General features: G+C 39.8%; 4 protein-coding genes and 1 long non-coding RNA gene across 6 annotated transcripts; 4 read left to right on the forward strand and 1 right to left on the reverse strand.

Annotated features, from left to right (window-relative positions):
* Nucleotides 1-272: 272 nt before the first annotated feature.
* Nucleotides 273-2,178, forward strand: LOC104823909. Of its 2 annotated transcripts, none has more exons than XR_773376.1 (3): nt 273-606; nt 1,233-1,614; nt 1,736-2,178. It is a non-coding gene; the product is annotated as an uncharacterized LOC104823909 (long non-coding RNA). The 2 variants fall into 2 exon arrangements; XR_773377.1 differs by having other exon boundaries at nt 1,306-1,614.
* A 1,020-nt stretch (nt 2,179-3,198) lies between these two features.
* Nucleotides 3,199-4,993, forward strand: LOC104823910 (alkane hydroxylase MAH1-like). The gene has a single exon (XM_010555700.2). It carries the CDS (start codon nt 3,271-3,273, stop codon nt 4,846-4,848), a length of 1,578 nt encoding a protein of 525 aa, XP_010554002.1. The 5' UTR covers nt 3,199-3,270; the 3' UTR covers nt 4,849-4,993.
* Nucleotides 4,994-5,540: 547 nt separating this feature from the next.
* LOC104823911 (putative NAC domain-containing protein 94) lies at nt 5,541-6,794 on the reverse strand. Its single transcript, XM_010555701.1, has 3 exons — nt 6,614-6,794; nt 6,153-6,472; nt 5,541-6,047 (listed from the first exon to the last, which is right to left on the reverse strand). The coding sequence occupies exons 1-3, from the start codon at nt 6,792-6,794 to the stop codon at nt 5,589-5,591; spliced, it is 960 nt and encodes a 319-aa protein (XP_010554003.1). The 3' UTR covers nt 5,541-5,588.
* A 1,577-nt stretch (nt 6,795-8,371) lies between these two features.
* LOC104823912 (40S ribosomal protein S9-2) lies at nt 8,372-9,845 on the forward strand. Its single transcript, XM_010555702.1, has 3 exons — nt 8,372-8,457; nt 9,025-9,406; nt 9,485-9,845. The coding sequence occupies exons 1-3, from the start codon at nt 8,430-8,432 to the stop codon at nt 9,666-9,668; spliced, it is 594 nt and encodes a 197-aa protein (XP_010554004.1). The 5' UTR covers nt 8,372-8,429; the 3' UTR covers nt 9,669-9,845.
* Nucleotides 9,846-11,615: 1,770 nt separating this feature from the next.
* Nucleotides 11,616-18,286, forward strand: LOC104823913 (ABC transporter B family member 19-like). The gene is made up of 10 exons (XM_010555703.2): nt 11,616-12,057; nt 12,157-12,211; nt 12,450-12,625; nt 13,022-13,222; nt 13,497-13,756; nt 13,843-14,159; nt 14,254-14,477; nt 14,566-15,385; nt 15,554-15,795; nt 16,873-18,286. The coding sequence occupies exons 1-10, from the start codon at nt 11,809-11,811 to the stop codon at nt 18,079-18,081; spliced, it is 3,753 nt and encodes a 1,250-aa protein (XP_010554005.1). The 5' UTR covers nt 11,616-11,808; the 3' UTR covers nt 18,082-18,286.
* The last annotated feature ends 525 nt before the right edge of the window (nt 18,287-18,811 follow it).

The following is an 18,811-nucleotide window of genomic DNA, read 5'->3' on the forward strand; positions in this document are numbered from 1 at the left end:
GATTCTATCGGTTCAGTAATATTTATTTGTAACTTCAATTCCACTCGGTTTATAAGTGGAGCATCGTTGGCGGGTGATTATAGAGTTAAGAATCGTCTGGGCTTTATTGACAAATGTAAAACATTATGTCATTAAATAGAAATACATGGAAACATCAGGGGGCTAAAGTAAATTAAATAAGGAAATATATGTGAACGAATCTCAGCCGTCAAAAAATCGGAAGATCGAGGGCTCCAAGATCAACGCCCATCTATAAACGCTCCATCTCTCTCTCACATCAGTTTTGTGTACGGACACATCACGCACAGAGCTCGGCAAAAAATGGTTCAATGGGTCGTTTACCGGTCGCGCCACTCGTACGCAACCGGGTCGAACCAACACCGCATCGTCAAAACTCTCGGTACGCATTGATGTGGCTCGATTGTGATTGATGTGTGTATGCGTGTGTAGGATTGATACTCGGCTGATGGGGAAAATCGGGAATTAGGGTTCCTGAGGTGAATTCGTTTAGGCGATTTTTCTTAATGTGCGAAGTTGGTTTACTGGACTACGAAGAAGAGAGCTGATGGGCCCAAGTGCCCTGTCACTTGCAAGAGAATCCAAGGGGTGAGTTTTCATTTGTAGATTTTTTGATTTCATGTGGGATTTCTGTCGGATATTTGTTCAATGTTATGCTTTCTGGTGTCGGTAGAGTGGTAAGGAATATCTCGGTTTCGGTTTTTGGATTGAATTTAGCATTCGTGGTTAGTGGAAATTATTTGAATTGACAATGTGTTGAAATTTGGCTTATTTTTCCAACGTTGCGCGTTGATGACCGGTTTCATTCTGAATGCTTAGCAAATTGACTTTTGGGGCTGTGGGTTCATGTTTTCGACTAAGGAAAATCATGTGATGTGTGCTTGAAGTGAAAGGGTCAACAGTCATTTGACTTTGGTTGAATTGCTTAGTCATTTAGGCATCTTTCAGTGTATTGGAGGATAAACCAAATCTTTAAGGCCTTGAAACAGAATGTGGAATGGAAGTGTTCGAAATTCAGACCTGGAATCTGTATAGGCTTTAGGCATTGATTTGCAATTGTGATGGTTGCACTTGGTATGCAAGTGAAGTGTTTCCCGTTTGGATCAAACTTGGTTAAATTTATTTTATGCGTCGGCTTGTTCCTACAATGCTAAAGAACCATCTTATGCGTTGTTACCTTTTGCTAATATTGCATAACATAACGTTTTTTTCAGCATTCGAATTTTCACAGTTTGAGCGTTCATCTGTTTATATATGGCCTGTCTCATTACGGGTTGTGGATGCAAGTTTTTTGGAGGTATATTGCTGATTCCGCATCTGAGACCTGCTGAGTACAAAAGGTCGAGGTTGGCAAGAAAAACCAAAGGACATTGAACAGTGCCTATGTTGGTGTCCTGTCTGAGGATCTAGCTTATGTTCTTCGCCATTATACTTGTATAAAGATAATCCAAGCCTTCTTGGTCGAGGAGCAGAGAATTGTGAAGAAGTTACTGAAGCTTCAGAAGGCGAAGGAGAAGCTACCCGCAAAGAGTTAGGGCGGAACCCCTCGAAAGCTAAAAACTTTATTGGATTTCACATGCACAAATTCTTGGCAGGGTCAGTAACATGAGTTGGATGCAAATTTTTTGGTTTGATACTGGCATTGCAATATGAGGCTTTGGTCTATGATTTCAGTTTCAGTTTGTTCAACCCAGAATTTTTTACGAATTCTTTTCAGGATTAGAGATGATACATTCGCTAGTAGCAGATATGCCTCCAGTAATATTCACCCGTGCAACGAAGAGCGAGAAACGAGCAATCTTCCGTCCCCGTAGGGTTTCGTTAGATGAATTTTCGGCACAATTCTCAGCCGCTCGTCCATGTTTCGGAGGGCAACACAAGGAATCTCCAGCGGCGGAGAGGAAACCTATGTTCGAAGTGTGTGTATAGACTAGAGATTAATGCCCTCTCGAGTCTTGACAGCATTCTATGGAGGCCTCGGAAGCTCTTGAAGTTGAAGAGTCTTGGTGTTTGGTCTGATACTATACTTGTACCTTGATGAGTGGAAGCACACCGAACCATAAGTGAACAATATATATATATATATATATATATATATATATATGTGTGTGTGTGTGTGTGTGTGTTATTTTGCAAGAAACAAAGAGTTTCAGTTCATTATCTAACGAAAAATAAAACAGAAATAAAATTGAAAATTCCATGCGTAGAATGCCTTTACAAGAATAGGTCTGAATTAATAAATACATTTATTTTTTATTAGGTGAGACGGCATTTAAATCTTTGGCATAGACAGCAACTACCATCGGCACTGCACCTGTCAAATGATGAGGCTGGCATGAGTTACTAAGTACTAAATACGGGGGGGGGCCCTGTAAATTTTGTTATGGAGATCAAATTATATTAAAAAAAAAAACAAATGATTTCCAAGAAATAGCGTGACATCGTAAATGCTAAATTTGCAAGATGCAATATCTGAATTATAATTTAAAAACTGATCAAAAGTTTGTTAATTTCTGTCTTTATACATAAGAAAAGAACACGTTATGATAATGTAGATTAACAATATAAAAATTGCATGAATAATCTTTGTGAGAAATACCCATTATTTTGTTTGACGTGTGATATTTACATACAAAAAACAAAATAGTGGAAATTTCGTTTTGTAGAAGAAGGATAGATAAGCATTAACATTAGAGGGGGGGCCCACAAAGATATGGGGCCAATGTAAGAGCTCACAAGCATACCCATGCCCGTTGCCATAATCCTACGGTCGACGTGCATAATGCAGTGTACTAAGTGGTCACTGACAATTTATTATTCGTTTCCCCTACTTGTGCAGCAAAGGACGACGACTCCAACTCATGTGGATTTGGGCCCCAAAATAACCCCTTCATTGATTTATGTAAATATTACACATCTACTTTATCTTTCCTCTTAGTTTTTACCCTCTATAGTGGATTTGGGCACTCGCGTATGCTCTCAAATGGACCGACGTGGTTACTTGCCATTCTGCCAAAAAGGGAAATTAAAAGAAAGTAATCATTTATATTTTACATACAAGTCCATCACAGATCCTAGTTATTATCCAAGAGTGACAATAAACCCAAATTGGGCAAAAAGTCTTATATATTAATGATTTATTAACTTTAGGAATTGCATTTTCTAATTTTTGTTTTTTGTTGCTAAGATAAGTAACTCAAAAGCACAAGAGAAATGATAATTCTCTCTATATATATGTATATAACACCCTAAATGAGACCTTCGTTCTCTCACATGCCTTCTCTAATGGCTTTGATGGTAAACTCACTTGAAATCTCCGTTGTCTTCTTCCTTATTAGCCTTCTCGCCATCTGTTTCTTCTTCTTCTTCATCAACAAGAAAACCCACGCCGTCTTCCCCACAAACTGGCCGTTTCTCGGCATGCTCCCTGCTCTGCTCCAAATGTTGCACCAAATCTATGACTATAGCGCCGATCTTCTCGAGAGCTCTAACATGACGTTTCTGCTCAAAGGCCCTTGGTTCGCGGGTATAGACATGCTGATAACCGTCGACCCTGCCAATATCCACCACATAATGAGCTCAAACTTCTTGAATTACACCAAAGGTCCCGAATTCAACGAGGTTTTCGAAGTTTTCGGGGAAGCCATATTCAACACGGACTCGGATCTGTGGAAGGACAAACGGAAATCGGCTCAGGTCATGCTCAACCATCACGGGTTTCAAAGGTTTACGTTGAGCACGACGGTGAACAAGATCAAGAAAGGGCTCGTTCCTCTCCTTGACCATGCCGCTAAGTTAAATGTCGCACTGGACTTGCAAGATGTGTTCCAGAGGTTCGCCTTCGATACGACCTTCTTCTTGGTTTCGGGGTTCGATGCCAAGAGCCTCTCCATCGAAATGCCGGAGGTTGAGTTGGCCAGAGCCTTGGACGACGCAGAAGAAGCCATTGTGTATAGGCATGTTAAGCCGAAATTCTTGTGGAGGATGCAGAATTGGATAGGGTTTGGATCGGAGAAGAAGATTAGAAGGGCTCGCGAAACGTTCGACCGTGTCTGCAGGAGATATATTTCTGTTAAAAGGGAGGAGATACGGACTGGGTTTCACTCAGAAGGAGAATCCATGGATCTGCTGACGTCCTACATGAATTTGGACACGACCAAGTACAAGCTCTTGAACCCTAAAGAGGATCAGTTCCTACAAGACATCATTCTCACTTTCATGGTCGCCGGGACAAACACCATCGCCTCCGCTCTCTCCTGGCTCTTCTGGATTCTCTCCAAGAACCCTAATGCTGTGGCCAAGATCCGTGAAGAGATCAGCACGAAACTGCCAAGCACCGGAAACCTCGAGCATTCGTTCGATCCAGCCGAGCTAAACAAGTTGGTGTACTTACACGGAGCGTTATGTGAAACACTGAGGCTCTATCCACCAGTTCCGTTTCAGCGAAAATCTCCAATAAAACCCGATATTCTTCCGAGCGGGCATAAAGTTGACGCGAAATTGAAGATTATATTCGCTGTTTACGCGTTGGGGAGGGCGAGGGCCGTATGGGGAGACGACGCATCGGAATTCAAGCCGGAGAGGTGGATTTCGGACAATGGAGGGTTGAAACACGTGCCGTCTTTCAAGTTCTATTCTTTCGGGACCGGTCCGAGAACTTGCTTGGGAAGGGACGTAGCTTTCGTGCAGATGAAGCTAGTAGCCATGGAGTTATTACAGAACTATGACTTTAAGGTTGTCGAAGGGCACTTAGTTGAACCAGTTGTATCCATGATCCTTCAGATGAAGCATGGTCTTAAAGTTACTGTTACCAAGATGTGCTTGGCTTGAAGGATATATAAATTTAATCCATGCAATGTTTTGTATACGTTTTTTTTAATTAAATGTGAGGGTAATAAAAAAAATGCATGTGTAATAGTAAGGGAATTGAAGTTGTTGTATTGATTAAAATATTTGAATTAAAATATTTGAATTTTATTCAAGAATTGAATGTATTATGTATTTAGATGCAAAGAATGACATTCAGCATTATCGAGAAAGGTTAATAAAACTATTTATATATATATATATATATACTGAGACGTTTCAATTCCACAATTTATTATGTGTATTTTTTCTCTCTCAATAATGTAATAACTTTTATTTTAAGATGCAAATTGACATCCAACATTAATTAAACGAGAAAGGTTAATAAAGCCAAATTTAATGAAAGAAATTTTCAATTGATTTTTTTTAAAAAATTGATAACTTTCGAGTTTATTCTTTTTATGAGTGTTTTTTTTCTCAATAATTGAATAAACTCTCTTGAGATGCAAAGAATGACATTCAGCACTAAGAAATAGGTTAATTAAGCCAACATTTTTATAGAGTACAAATTCAAATTGATTTTTAAAAAAATAAAAACTTAGATCAACATATAACTAAAGACTAAACAGACATTAATTAATTAGCAGTCTAAATTAGCTTTAATTAACTGTCAAAGAAATTTAAAACACTACATAGATGTGATTACAAAAACCGAACTGAAAAAGCCATCCTAGTTGTTAGTGGTGTACGAAGTCTCCGACAGCTCACTCCCACACTGCGCCGTCTCCGGCCACATTTCCGGCGCCGGAAAACCAAACCCTACCGTTCTCGCATTCCTCACTTCGTACAACCTCCATGTTAAAGTAGTTGATATGGTCGTTATTGTTGCTGTTCATGAATGATGTTTCCATTGAAACGTTGACGTTGTTCTTGGCACAGTTGTACGGAACTCCGAGCATCTGAGAGGTAAAAACTGCAGCTGCAGCCGAGGAGGAGGAAGGAGGAGGGAACGGTAAGGTGGTGATGACACTGTGTTCTTGATGAGCGATTTGGCTGAGGATGTCTGAAGAAGAAGAATAGGAAGCGAAGAGAGTTGAGGTTTGTGTTGATGACTGATGCGTGTTTTCTGGAATTTTCGGACAGATCCATGATTGTTGGAGTGTTCTTTGCGACGAAACTGAGTTCACTGTCTTCTTGAATATTCTGCATATCGCCCACGAATCCTGAAATGTTTTATGCATCGAAGAAAATAATGTTTTCAGAGGTTGTCATTCACATTCTGAAAACATAACCCTAATTCATGTTTCTGGAAAACCACGGTTACTTACGCAGCAAGGTAGGTCTTTATTGCTGAGATGGAGCTTCTTGGCATTGTTCGGAGAGTGATGATGATCGGAAGGAGAAGGGAGGCGAAACTCGTGCATCATCCAGTCGGTTTTGATGCCTTTGGCTGCGCGGCCGCGGTAGAAAACCAATGATTTCTTCAGCCCGATGCATTTGGTTCCGTCCGAGGAGTAGATCGGCCGGTCTGTTCCTGTTGCTTTCCAAAACCCAGCTCCTGTCACTCTGTTCGGCCTCGTGCTGTTCCTGTACTTCCTGTCTCTCGGACAATAAAAGTACCATTCTTTCTCTCCCATTGTCGCCAGTCCTTCAAATGAAACGACATCTCATTAGAGAGATATATATACAAATATGTAAATATTTATCTTGGTTTGAAATGGGCCGGGATCAAGAACATATAGACAAAAAAAGAAGGAGAGGTTAAATTTATTATAGTACTATTGCTTACTTGGAAGATCCCATGGATCGTATTTATAGATATCGACTTGCTTGATCAACTCAATGGGAAGAGATCTCTGCAGGATCTTCCTCTTCAGATAAAACCCTACGAGTTCCTCATCCGTGGGATGGAATCTGAATCCAGGCAACACGACGTCGTCGAATCTCTCCACGTTGCTCTGTTCGTCCATAACAAAGAGAAACTCTGTTGACTGAACAACTGACCAAGTCTCTGCCTTATATATATATATATGGAGAGAGAGAGAGAGGGTTTGCAAAACAAAGAGGTTTCTTAGAGAACAAGAAAGCTTCATTGGGACACGATATAATTGGACCGGAAAGTGATGCGTGCGTGCGAGTTAGGACCAATGTCTCTAGAAGATTTGGAGGGTTCTGCAGTATTTTATATATATGATGTTCTTGGAGTGTGTTTTATCTTGTTTTTGTTTTTCGAGTTATTCAAACTTCTTCTCAACGGTTGCTGAAATTGAGGCTATACACCGGAGCTTGAGCCGATCGATTAGGGTTTTAATTTAATCAATTCGGTAAGGGTAATTGAATAATTATATTTTTCTAAATTAAATAATGAAGACCCACTTCCATATATATATAATTTGTTATGATATAACACATAAAATTTTAGAAACTATTCTTGCTAAAAAGGTAATACAAATAAAATAAAGGGGTTTTGGAGAATCTATCTCACACAAGGGAAGTATTTTCAATTAGAATCGTAAATAATTTATAAATTTCAACCACTATATATATATATATACTAGTTATCTTCTGAAAGTATATTATTTGTGAACAGGATAACCTTGTTGGGATCAAAAGTGGTAAATCGTATATGATGGTATGAGATGTCAGACACTTTTCATTTTTTGCCCTTAAGATTTTTTTTAATAAAAAAAAATGCTTTGGTGAAAAGTTTGAAAAACAAGTGAAATTGATTCATTGGAAGAAACAATTACATTGCTTAAGCTTTGGTGTACATGTTTCCCTATTGGATAGCAGGTAGAAAACATTTGTCAAAAAAATGAAGATCTCGTGGTAAAAAAATAAATAAATACATATCCAAATGGGAAAAATCCAAATAAAATTAATTTCCCAAAACGAAAGAGACCTAGGGTTTTTAACCCCACCCAACTCTAAGTTATTGAGAAAATATGGTCAATATCTTTTAACCTAAGTTTTCTCTTTCTCTTTATTTGTGAAACATTCAATTCCGTAAAATAAAAATAAAAAAAAACCGCGCGTGGAAGCCAACTCTTGGGGCTCCTACATTATAATCACCCTTTATTTGTTTGGATTCGAAAATGTATTGGTGGAATTTATCGATTTAAATAATTAGTTAATATTTTTTTTAAATGAGGAATTTATATTTTAAAAAATAGTCAGTTGACATGTTTCCCGTTATTATGTTTTCAATTATCTATTTTTTTTCACCCCCTAATTATCTATTCAAAATTGAAGAATTGTTTTCAGCATATCCATAAGGCCCATAATATTATTGGGCCATCACTTGGAAGCTTGGGCCGGAAAGGGTTCTTTTGGTGATTTGACTACTTATCTCGGGGCAGTTTCGGTATTTTAATTTTTGCTCCCTCCCCTGAAAGATAAATCCGTTTTCCGCCATGTTGTCATTGATTGGTCTACATAATAATAACGTAAAGCCCAATATGTCGGCCCAATTGTAAATTACGAATGATTAGGGCCCAACAAAAATTTGCGCATTAGGGTTTCAGCTATCTGAGTGAAGTATATTAACCTTATTTCTGGTGATCCGGTTTCGCTTCGTGCGATCGTCTCTTCTTCGCTCCCTTGCCATGGTGAATGTCAGCTTCTACCGCAACTGTGAGCGCTCTCTCTCTCTATCTCTCTTTCTGTGTCAGATTTCATCTGGGATTTACTTGAAGAGAGTATTTGAACAGTCGTGTTTTAGATTCATGCACTCTTGCACTCTCAGGATTTTCTTGTGGCTCTAAGTTTATTCAGGGTTTCGTTTGATCCGGGTATTTGGATTCAGTGTGCTAGCTTTCACGTTTCTCCGGATTTTCACATATTCGTCTTTAAGGTTCAAATCGTCCGTTTCGTTTCTAAAGCCGGGCTCTTGGACGAACATTTAAGGAGTTTACATACGGCTTAGATTTTTTGAATTGCTGAGGGTTCTAGATCGGTGATGAACTTGGTATCTACCTGATCGATTTGTTTGTCAAGTTTAAATCTGACAACAGCTTAGGTTTGTCGAAGAACCTGTAATTACTAACACCCGATGACTCATGTTCTGGATTTTGTTATCAGATTTGTGTTTGATAGATATGGCTGTCAATATCATTTGTAGGTTCTATACATGAAAAGCAGAATAGTTCTGTAAACTGCTCTGTACTTGTTGTAATGTTAAAAAAATTGGATTGGTTTTAGATGGGAAGACCTTCAAGAAGCCACGTCGTCCCTATGAGAAGGAGCGTCTTGACGCGGAGTTGAAGCTCGTCGGAGAATACGGGCTCCGTTGCAAGAGAGAGCTGTGGAGGGTTCAGTATGCCCTTAGCCGGATCCGTAATGCTGCTAGGGATCTCCTCACTCTCGATGAGAAAAACCCTCGTAGGATCTTTGAGGGTGAAGCCCTTCTCCGCAGAATGAACAAGTACGGGCTTCTCGACGAAAGCCAGAACAAGCTCGATTACGTATTGGCTTTGACTGTCGAGAACTTCCTGGAACGTCGTCTCCAGACCCTTGTCTTCAAGTCTGGTATGGCCAAGTCGATCCATCACGCACGTGTCCTCATCAGGCAAAGGCACATCAGGTAATGGAAGTCATATCACATTGATTTTAGGCCCTGAAAACTAATTACATTTGACAGCTGATGGTTTTGATCTTGAAGGGTGGGGAGGCAACTAGTGAACATTCCATCGTTCATGGTGAAAGTCGATTCACAGAAGCATATAGACTTCTCCCTCACCAGTCCATTTGGCGGTGGCCGACCCGGAAGAGTGAAGAGAAGGAACGAGAAGGCCGGCGCCAAGAAGGCTGGGGGAGGCGACGGTGACGAGGAAGACGAAGAGTGAAACAGATCTTAGTAAAGCTTAAAAAGAATGGATCTAGACGTCGTGTCATGACTTGATGTGCTTTTTGTTTCTCAGTAACTTCCCCCTCGTATTCCCCTACTCGTGGTTCCTTCCTTTTCGGACCAATTACAGAACCGAATTAGCTGCGTTGTTCCTCTGTTGTCGGTTTCACGTTTATAGCCCACCGTGTCTGATCTTAATTCGTAAAACACTAATTTTGGTAAAGAAATTTGATCAAACCATAACAATAAAAAAGAAATTCGTAAAACATCACCACCATCATCATCATCACCATCATCATCATCATCATCATCATCATCATCATCATCATCATCATCATCATCATCATCATCATCATCATCGTATTTACATATAAATAAATAAAAAAGAGGATCTAACTCTAAGTAGAGTTTGATTATGCCTCCTCACCTACCGCTAACATGGCGAGTTCCCTCGTTTGCTTGTTCCCTTTACAAGTCGACAAAATTGGTTACTATTCTAGCAATTCCTACAATGCTAATCTCCAATTCACACATGTATCCTTATCATGTAACAATTTAATAATTAGATTATTGTCTTCGTTATAAATCTTTAATTTAATATTTCATATGGTAGCACATAGAAATACAATTATTTCCATTGAAAATTGGAAAATAATTTCATATAACGTTTTCAAGTGTTGATGTGTATTATGATCGAACGAAATATGCTTATTCAAACGATAATAATTACATTATCGTATCTAAATTGACAACCTTTCCACCCAAAAAACATGTTACAACACATATTGGGTGATAGTATGGATGACGAAAATAACATCAACCTATCAAAATCATTCCACATCCACCCTGAAAACCTATGATCGAATCTAGGTTTAACAATTTTTCTCTTATTTTTTGGATATATATATATATAATTGATATATTTTTTTTCTCGAGTTTGTATTTATGCATGCATGCATGCATACATTTACTTGGGTATGTATATACGCACAAAAAAATGGAAAACAAAACAGACTTAAAGGCGTGATGCGGTATTTGTTCATGCAAATACCGTATATATATATATATATATATGTATTAGAGTATACAAAAATTTTATTACCGGAATATCGATAATATATGATTAGAAAAATACAAGATATTGATTTGATTTAATCGATATCAAACACATAAAATTAATATTTGAAAATTTAATTAACTCTAATCTTATTGATTAGTGTTGTAGTGATCTTATATATTCCAACAACAGTGGTATTCCCCAAAACAAGATAAATTCGAAATATAATGGGATAATTTGGAATGCATTTTGATTTTTCTATTTATATATTGTTTGGTGCACTTAATTGTTTGATAAAAAAAAATGGAAACTATCTATATTTATCTTTTGTTTGGAGAACATTTATGTACTTCCTATCTTGAAATTAATATGTGGACATCCTTCACATTAATGATTCAGTAATTGTCTAAATATGACCATGTTGAAAATGAAGATTTTAATTTTTAATATGTTTGGCATGATTATTATAATTATGGTAAGATTTTCTTGGATGTTATATTTTTATTTAAAAATATTAGTTTAAAATTTTAACACTATCAAATCAATGACTGTCCTGTTATTTAAACACGTGTCAGCTTGAGATAAGATTCCGTGTGTTACTGTTATATATGCGTATCTGCAGTAGACCATTTACAAATTGGGATTACATATTTATCTGAAACTTTGATAGAAGATCTTGTATTCTTATTCAACAATTTGAAATATCTCTAACTTTCATCATCCAAATACAACAGCGAGTAAGTTAAATTATCTATAATAGATATATAATTCTTTTTCTAATCTTTTTAAATTGAACAGTTATCATTAAAAAAAAATCCATTTTTTTCTATTATAATTACTGTCCCCTCCGTTAACATGAATCTCCCTCTCTTTTTCGTGTCTTTGACAACTGGTCTTCAACACTTCTCTCTATAAAGACATTCATCACCCGTTTCTCTCTCTCTCTCTCTCTCTTTCTCTGAGTCAATGGCAATGGTCTAGAAATCCCACTGAGTCAGCTCGTCTCGGTCGCTAGAACTCGGGTCTTCTCCACTTTCTCCGCTTCCGTAAACCCCATCTTCTCCGAGTTCTGTCTGTAAAAATGGCAGAGACGGCGGCGGCGCAGGCTGTTCCACCGGAGACGGAGAAGAAGAAGGAACAGAGCTTGCCTTACTTCAAGCTTTTCTCTTTCGCCGACAAATATGATTGTCTCTTCATGATCACTGGTTCACTTGGCGCCATTGTCCATGGCTCCTCCATGCCCGTCTTCTTCTTGATCTTCGGCGAAATGGTTAATGGGTTTGGAAAAAATCAGATGGATTTGCACAAACTGACCGACGAAGTGTCCAAAGTAATCAACTTTAGATCCAAGATCTGCTCTGTTCATTACCGTTAATGTTCGATAGTCAAACTCATAATTAATCTTTTTCTTTCTGTCTGAAAATTGCAGTATGCTCTGTATTTTATCTACCTGGGCCTTGTGGTGTGCTTCTCTTCATACGCAGGTCTGAAAATTTTCTTCACTGTAGAACAATATGATATTGAACTCAGATTGAATCCTCGGGGATAAAATTACAAATCTGTTTTTTTTTTCCTCTACGATTTAATTTTAAAAAGGTAAGCATAATTCGAATCCACGTGATACATGGGCTGCTACTGTGTCCGTTTCTTCTCAGCCATCGTCTCTCACGTTTATTGTGCTTCATCCTTAACTGGTAACTGAATCAAAAAAAAAAAAAACAGAGATTGCATGTTGGATGTACACTGGAGAAAGACAAGTAGGTGCTCTCAGGAAGAAGTATCTTGAAGCTGTTCTGAAACAAGATGTCGGATTCTTCGACACCGATGCAAGAACCGGAGACATCGTCTTCAGTGTCTCCACAGACACTCTTCTCGTCCAAGACGCCATTAGCGAGAAGGTCATAACTTTTTTTTTTTTTCTAGTTTGCAAATTTTCTCATTGCTGTCCACAGATGTATCGCTGTCTGAAATTCAGACAGGACAGTCAAAATTCGCATATTTGGATTTAATTGCGGGACCCCTTTGCTCTTTGAACGAGCTAGATGACCAGAGCCCTCCGCTGCGTACGTTAGTGACCGGAGTTAACGTGCGCCTCCTCGGGTGCGGCTCTTGCCCGGGCCTGATGCGCACGTTAGCGGGAATGAATTAACCTGCGATTGGGGCCCGCGAGGAGATTAGACATCCTTTGGTTGATTTGGGGTGTTCAATTGAAGTGGCATAGTATCTGGGTAGGTGAAAAGATTTACTTTTTTTGTATAGGTTCCGATCATAAACCCTTTGTTTATCTCTCTCAGGTTGGCAATTTCATACACTACCAGTCAACATTTTTGGCGGGACTAGTTGTTGGTTTCGTGTCCGCATGGCGATTGGCTTTGTTGAGCATCGCGGTGATTCCCGGAATTGCTTTCGCCGGCGGTTTATACGCTTATACGCTCACCGGAATCACGTCGAAGAGTCGAGAATCATATGCCAACGCCGGTGTGATCGCCGAGCAGGTAATTGGCGTGAATTATTTTCAATCATTTGGTTTTTGATTTTTGTATGACTACCAAGTGTTCGGTATAATGTCTTTGTACGGTCTCGTGCTTGTCTCACTGAATCCAAGACCTGGGAGCAATGATTGTTCATCGATTTACCTATAATGCCACCTTTTTGGCCAAACTTTTTCGTAAAATCTTGTGGCTTAAGTTTAGAGGAGAAATCATTCGAATCGATGTTAATGATGGGGAATTTCTGGGTGTTAATTCTTATCTGAATGATGTATATCAGGCAATTGCTCAAGTTCGAACTGTCTACTCGTATGTCGGGGAGAGCAAGGCTCTGAGTTCATACTCTGATGCGATTCAGCACACGCTCAAGCTCGGATATAAGGCTGGGATGGCGAAAGGCTTGGGTTTGGGATGTACATATGGAATAGCATGCATGTCGTGGGCTCTCGTGTTCTGGTATGCTGGCGTTTTCATCAGGAATGGACAGAGTGATGGAGGGAAGGCGTTCACTGCCATATTTTCAGCCATCGTCGGTGGAATGTAAGAACATGAATATGAAATCCATGATTGTCGGGATATTTCCATTCTCTTGGCAATGACTTTGATTTGTGTCTTTTGTTACATAGGAGCTTGGGGCAATCGTTCTCGAATCTGGGGGCCTTTAGCAAAGGTAAGGCAGCCGGTTACAAGTTAATGGAGATAATCAACCAAAAACCATCAATAATCCAAGACCCGTTGGACGGGAAATGCTTGGATGAAGTTCGTGGAAATATTGAGTTCAAAGATGTAACCTTCAGCTATCCTTCGCGGCCTGCTGTTATCATCTTCAGGAATTTCTCTATTTTCTTACCCGCTGGGAAAACTGTGGCGGTGGTTGGTGGGAGTGGCTCTGGCAAGAGTACAGTTGTCTCCCTCATCGAGAGATTTTATGATCCAAATGACGGTGATTGATCATGAAACTTTTATTTTTTCGTAAGCAGTTCAAGTATGTGGCCTGAGAGTGGTTCATAATTCAAGCCTATTTTCTTTCCAAGCAGGGCAAATCTTGTTGGATGGTGTCGATATAAAGACCCTTCAATTGAAATTTTTGCGCGATCAGATCGGGCTTGTGAATCAAGAACCAGCACTATTTGCTACTACTATACTCGAGAACATACTCTATGGAAAGCCTGATGCGAAAATGGCTGAGGTTGAAGCTGCTGCTTCTGCTGCAAATGCCCATAGCTTCATTACCTTGCTTCCCGATGGCTACAATACACAGGTATTTCAGATATGAATGTATTCCTCACATTCGATATATGTACAAGGAAATGTCGAAACATTTAATTGATCTTTCCTTCAAAACCCAGGTTGGAGAAAGAGGCGTTCAACTTTCTGGTGGGCAAAAGCAGAGAATTGCAATCGCTAGAGCGATGTTGAAGGACCCAAAGATTCTACTGCTTGATGAAGCAACAAGTGCTCTCGATGCCAGCTCAGAGAGCATTGTTCAGGAAGCTCTTGATAGGCTCATGGTAGGGAGAACCACTGTCGTGGTTGCTCATCGCCTTAGCACCATAAAGAACGTCGATTCGATTGTGGTTATACAGCAAGGACAAGTTGTTGAAACTGGAAACCATGAAGAACTCATTGCCAAGGCCGGAGCATATGCCTCTCTTATCAGATTCCAAGAAATGGTGGGCACCCGAGATTTCTCAAACCCGTCAACACGTCGATCTCGTTCTACCCGTTTGAGTCATTCTCTCTCGACGAAATCGCTCAGCCTTAGATCAGGAAGTCTGAGAAACCTGAGCTATTCCTACAGCACAGGAGCCGATGGCCGGATTGAGATGGTTTCAAACGCGGAGACAGACAGGAAAGCTCGTGCACCCGATGACTACTTCTTCAGGCTTCTCAAGCTAAACTCCCCGGAATGGCCTTACTCAATCATGGGCGCTATTGGCTCGGTCCTTTCCGGCTTTATTGGCCCGACATTTGCTATCGTGATGAGCAACATGATCGAGGTCTTCTACTACTCAAACTACGGTTCTATGGAAAGAAAGACTAAGGAGTTTGTTTTCATTTTTATTGGTACTGGTCTCTACGCTGTGGTTGCATATTTGATCCAACACTATTTCTTCAGCATAATGGGAGAAAACCTCACCACGAGAGTTAGAAGAATGATGCTGTCAGGTATTGTGTTTCATCATTATACTCAAATTGCCCGAATTTCGATCTTTCATTTACAAGGAACTTCTGAAAATCTTCATCTGGGTTATACCCAAATTACACTGAAAAACCTGAGCTTTCCCCCTGAATTATATTCCATAACTGATGATGTTCGTTTCTTGTCTGTTCTAGCCATTCTGAGGAACGAGGTTGGATGGTTCGATGAGGAGGAACACAACTCGAGCCTTGTTGCTGCCCGGTTGGCCACGGATGCGGCTGATGTGAAATCTGCAATTGCCGAGAGAATCTCGGTGATTCTGCAGAACATGACCTCACTTCTCACATCCTTCATCGTTGCCTTCATAGTGGAATGGAGAGTTTCCCTTCTCATCTTGGCCACATTCCCTCTTCTAGTCCTCGCCAACTTTGCTCAGGTACTACATTTTATCCCTCCAACCTTTACATTCTAAAGAATTCTAAGAGTCATTTGAGTATGCATACTGAAAAATGTCCAAGTAAATACCAAACCCCGAATCCGTGAATATGAAATGGATCTTTGCTTTCGAGTTTCTGCATCTGGTTTGGATCTGTGGAATCTTGCCTTCACCATAATGATATCAGGAAAAAACGACAAAGCCATCTTTTCTCTAGGAAAAAAAAAACCCCAGAACTTTCAACACATCTCTGCTGCTTCTGCACGTGCTCTCCCTCAATTCCAGTGATATTTTTTTCTCTCTCTCAATAATAATCATAAAAGAAAAAACAATGAACTTTGTTTTGGAAATTGGTGTAAAGGTCAAGATCATGGAAACCCATCAATAAATGTGAAGAACAGTAAACTTTATTTTCTGGGCTACTGTGAAGAATATTTATTATATAGATAACAGTGTTCACTGAAATAGCAAAGATTCCTCTGTCTTTTCACCCATATCTGATTCTTTGTTTTCATTGTGGTAAAAGTTTTCCTACTTCAAGATTTCAGATTTACTGCCTCTCTGTATCTTACCAACTCTGTTGTTATTAAATTCTAAACTAAAAGAAAGAAAAAAAAAATCTATTTTCACTTGTTCATTTCTTTGCTTGTGACAGACAAGTTTTTGTCTGCTACTCTGGTACGGTGCGTGTCAGTTCTTCCTGTCTGATTTTTACAGTCCAAAGAGTTATAATTAATCTGTGTTTTCCTTTTTTTTTCTTTGTTCCAGTTTTTGTTTCAGAATTTCTTTGTTGAAATCAAACTTATACAGATATGATATATGTATGCACATTCACTTGTAGATCCTATCCGTTTTGGTTCTGCGGTTAATCTAATTGAATACTGTTGCTGCAAGTAAAAACCTGCATATCCGTTGTTCAACATCATTTAAACTTATGTGTAGGGTCTTTGATTGAAGTGTAAATCTTTGAACTGGGTCATGTAGAGTGGAACTGTTTCATTCTTCTCACTGCCCATTTGATTCATCGTTGGTTAGCAGCCGATGCTTAACTATGCATTTTCGGCTGGAATTGTGCAGCAACTATCTCTCAAAGGCTTTGCTGGCGACACAGCCAAGGCTCATGCAAAGACTTCGATGATAGCCGGTGAAGGAGTCAGCAACATTAGGACGGTTGCAGCCTTCAATGCTCAGGACAAAATCCTTTCTTTGTTCAGTCACGAGCTTCTTGTCCCTCAGAAAAGAAGCCTAAGACGCAGCCAAACCTCGGGATTCCTCTTCGGCCTCTCCCAGCTCGCTCTCTACGGGTCCGAGGCTCTTATCCTCTGGTATGGCGCCCGCCTCGTTGGCAAAGGCGAGTCCACCTTCTCCAAAGTGATCAAGGTCTTTGTTGTTTTGGTCATTACCGCAAACTCGGTTGCTGAAACCGTCAGTCTTGCTCCCGAAATCATCCGGGGCGGTGAAGCAGTCGGTTCGGTTTTCTCCGTCTTGGACAGGCAAACCCGGATTGATCCGGATGATCCCGACGCTGACCCTGTTGAGACAGTGCGTGGAGAAATTGAATTCAGGCATGTCGACTTTGCTTACCCGTCTAGGCCTGACGTGATGGTGTTCAAAGACTTCAATGTCAGGATCCGAGCCGGGCAGAGTCAAGCTCTTGTTGGGGCCAGTGGGTCGGGGAAAAGCTCTGTTATTGCATTGATCGAACGCTTTTACGACCCAGTAGCCGGGAAAGTGATGATCGACGGGAAAGATATCCGGCGGCTAAACCTGAAGTCTCTGAGGCTAAAGATCGCTCTAGTGCAACAAGAACCGGCTCTTTTCGCAGCAAACATCTTTGAAAACATCGCATACGGGAAAGAAGGAGCAACGGAATCCGAGGTCATCGAAGCAGCACGAGCGGCAAATGCTCACGGTTTCATCAGCGGATTACCCGAGGGATACAAGACAATGGTGGGCGAGAGAGGAGTACAATTATCCGGTGGACAGAAACAGAGGATCGCCATCGCAAGAGCCGTCCTCAAGAACCCCAGAGTTCTGCTCCTGGACGAGGCAACGAGCGCCTTGGACGCAGAGTCGGAATGCGTGCTGCAAGAGGCTCTAGAGCGGCTAATGAGGGGTCGGACCACAGTTGTGGTGGCTCACCGCCTCTCCACAATAAGAGGGGTCCACAAGATCGGAGTGGTTCAGGACGGGCGGATCGTCGAGGAAGGGAGCCACTCCGAGCTCATCAGCCGGCCGGATGGTGCGTATTCCAGGCTCTTGCAGCTTCAAAGCCATAGGATTTAAACATTTGCTTTGAAGGGTTTGTTCTTATATATATATGAATCTGGGCTTAATCCATACTTGGATCGTCTGATTTAAATGTAATGTAAGTTTTTCATCCGCATATATATTTCGTATTCTGTGATATAATGAAATAGGTGTAGATTCTGTCATGGTTTCTGCAGAAGAAGCTTATGTGATATGAGAGGAAATTATGTTTGTATTATTAGTTATAATTTCCTTGATTAAAACCTTATGGACTTTGGTTTATTTAGTCATAAATCATAAAACACCTTTGACAAATTACCACAAAACAACAACAACAGATGCTCCTAACGTGAATGTGAAAATGATATTTGATTACTAATATACAGAGATTGTGAAAAATCATGTCTCTGTTTTTAATTATTGGACTGACGAAAGGTACCGAAGCATGAATTATATATATATATATATATATATGAATACGCGTATTTGGATCTCAATAATTAATCATTTGAAAAACGAAACCAAAGTCACCAACTTTGAAGTTCTTTCAATCAGTCTGTTGGTTTCTTGTGTTTCTCTTCTTCTGCATGTGCATGGTTTGCTCAAATGTCTATTTAAGATACGGACCAAACCTTGTCTATAATGTATTCTCTCCACCTTCCACATGAAGGCTTAAATATATATATATATATATATATATATATATATATATACACACACACACACTCTTACCCGATAGATTGATGATTTTTTTTTTTTTAAATTA

The sequence above is a fragment of the Tarenaya hassleriana genome, unplaced genomic scaffold, assembly GCF_000463585.1.
Source record: "Tarenaya hassleriana unplaced genomic scaffold, ASM46358v1 Cleome4, whole genome shotgun sequence".
Lineage (NCBI taxonomy): Eukaryota > Viridiplantae > Streptophyta > Magnoliopsida > Brassicales > Cleomaceae > Tarenaya > Tarenaya hassleriana.

What these genes read in the sequence shown, in the direction of transcription:
- LOC104823911 (XM_010555701.1), bottom strand. Translation starts at nt 6,794, where the DNA reads ATGGACGAACAGAGCAACGTGGAGAGATTCGACGACGTCGTGTTGCCT. An exon ending in CGATCCATGGGATCTTCCAA is followed by an intron (nt 6,473 to 6,613) that starts GTAAGCAATAGT and finishes TTTCATTTGAAG; the next exon opens with GACTGGCGACAATGGGAGAG. An exon ending in ATAAAGACCTACCTTGCTGC is followed by an intron (nt 6,048 to 6,152) that starts GTAAGTAACCGT and finishes AAAACATTTCAG; the next exon opens with GATTCGTGGGCGATATGCAG.
- LOC104823910 (XM_010555700.2), top strand. Translation starts at nt 3,271, where the DNA reads ATGAGACCTTCGTTCTCTCACATGCCTTCTCTAATGGCTTTGATGGTA.
- LOC104823912 (XM_010555702.1), top strand. Translation starts at nt 8,430, where the DNA reads ATGGTGAATGTCAGCTTCTACCGCAACT. An exon ending in TGTCAGCTTCTACCGCAACT is followed by an intron (nt 8,458 to 9,024) that starts GTGAGCGCTCTC and finishes GATTGGTTTTAG; the next exon opens with ATGGGAAGACCTTCAAGAAG. An exon ending in ATCAGGCAAAGGCACATCAG is followed by an intron (nt 9,407 to 9,484) that starts GTAATGGAAGTC and finishes TTGATCTTGAAG; the next exon opens with GGTGGGGAGGCAACTAGTGA.
- LOC104823913 (XM_010555703.2), top strand. Translation starts at nt 11,809, where the DNA reads ATGGCAGAGACGGCGGCGGCGCAGGCTGTTCCACCGGAGACGGAGAAG. An exon ending in TCAGCCATCGTCGGTGGAAT is followed by an intron (nt 13,757 to 13,842) that starts GTAAGAACATGA and finishes TTTGTTACATAG; the next exon opens with GAGCTTGGGGCAATCGTTCT. An exon ending in TCCTCGCCAACTTTGCTCAG is followed by an intron (nt 15,796 to 16,872) that starts GTACTACATTTT and finishes GGAATTGTGCAG; the next exon opens with CAACTATCTCTCAAAGGCTT.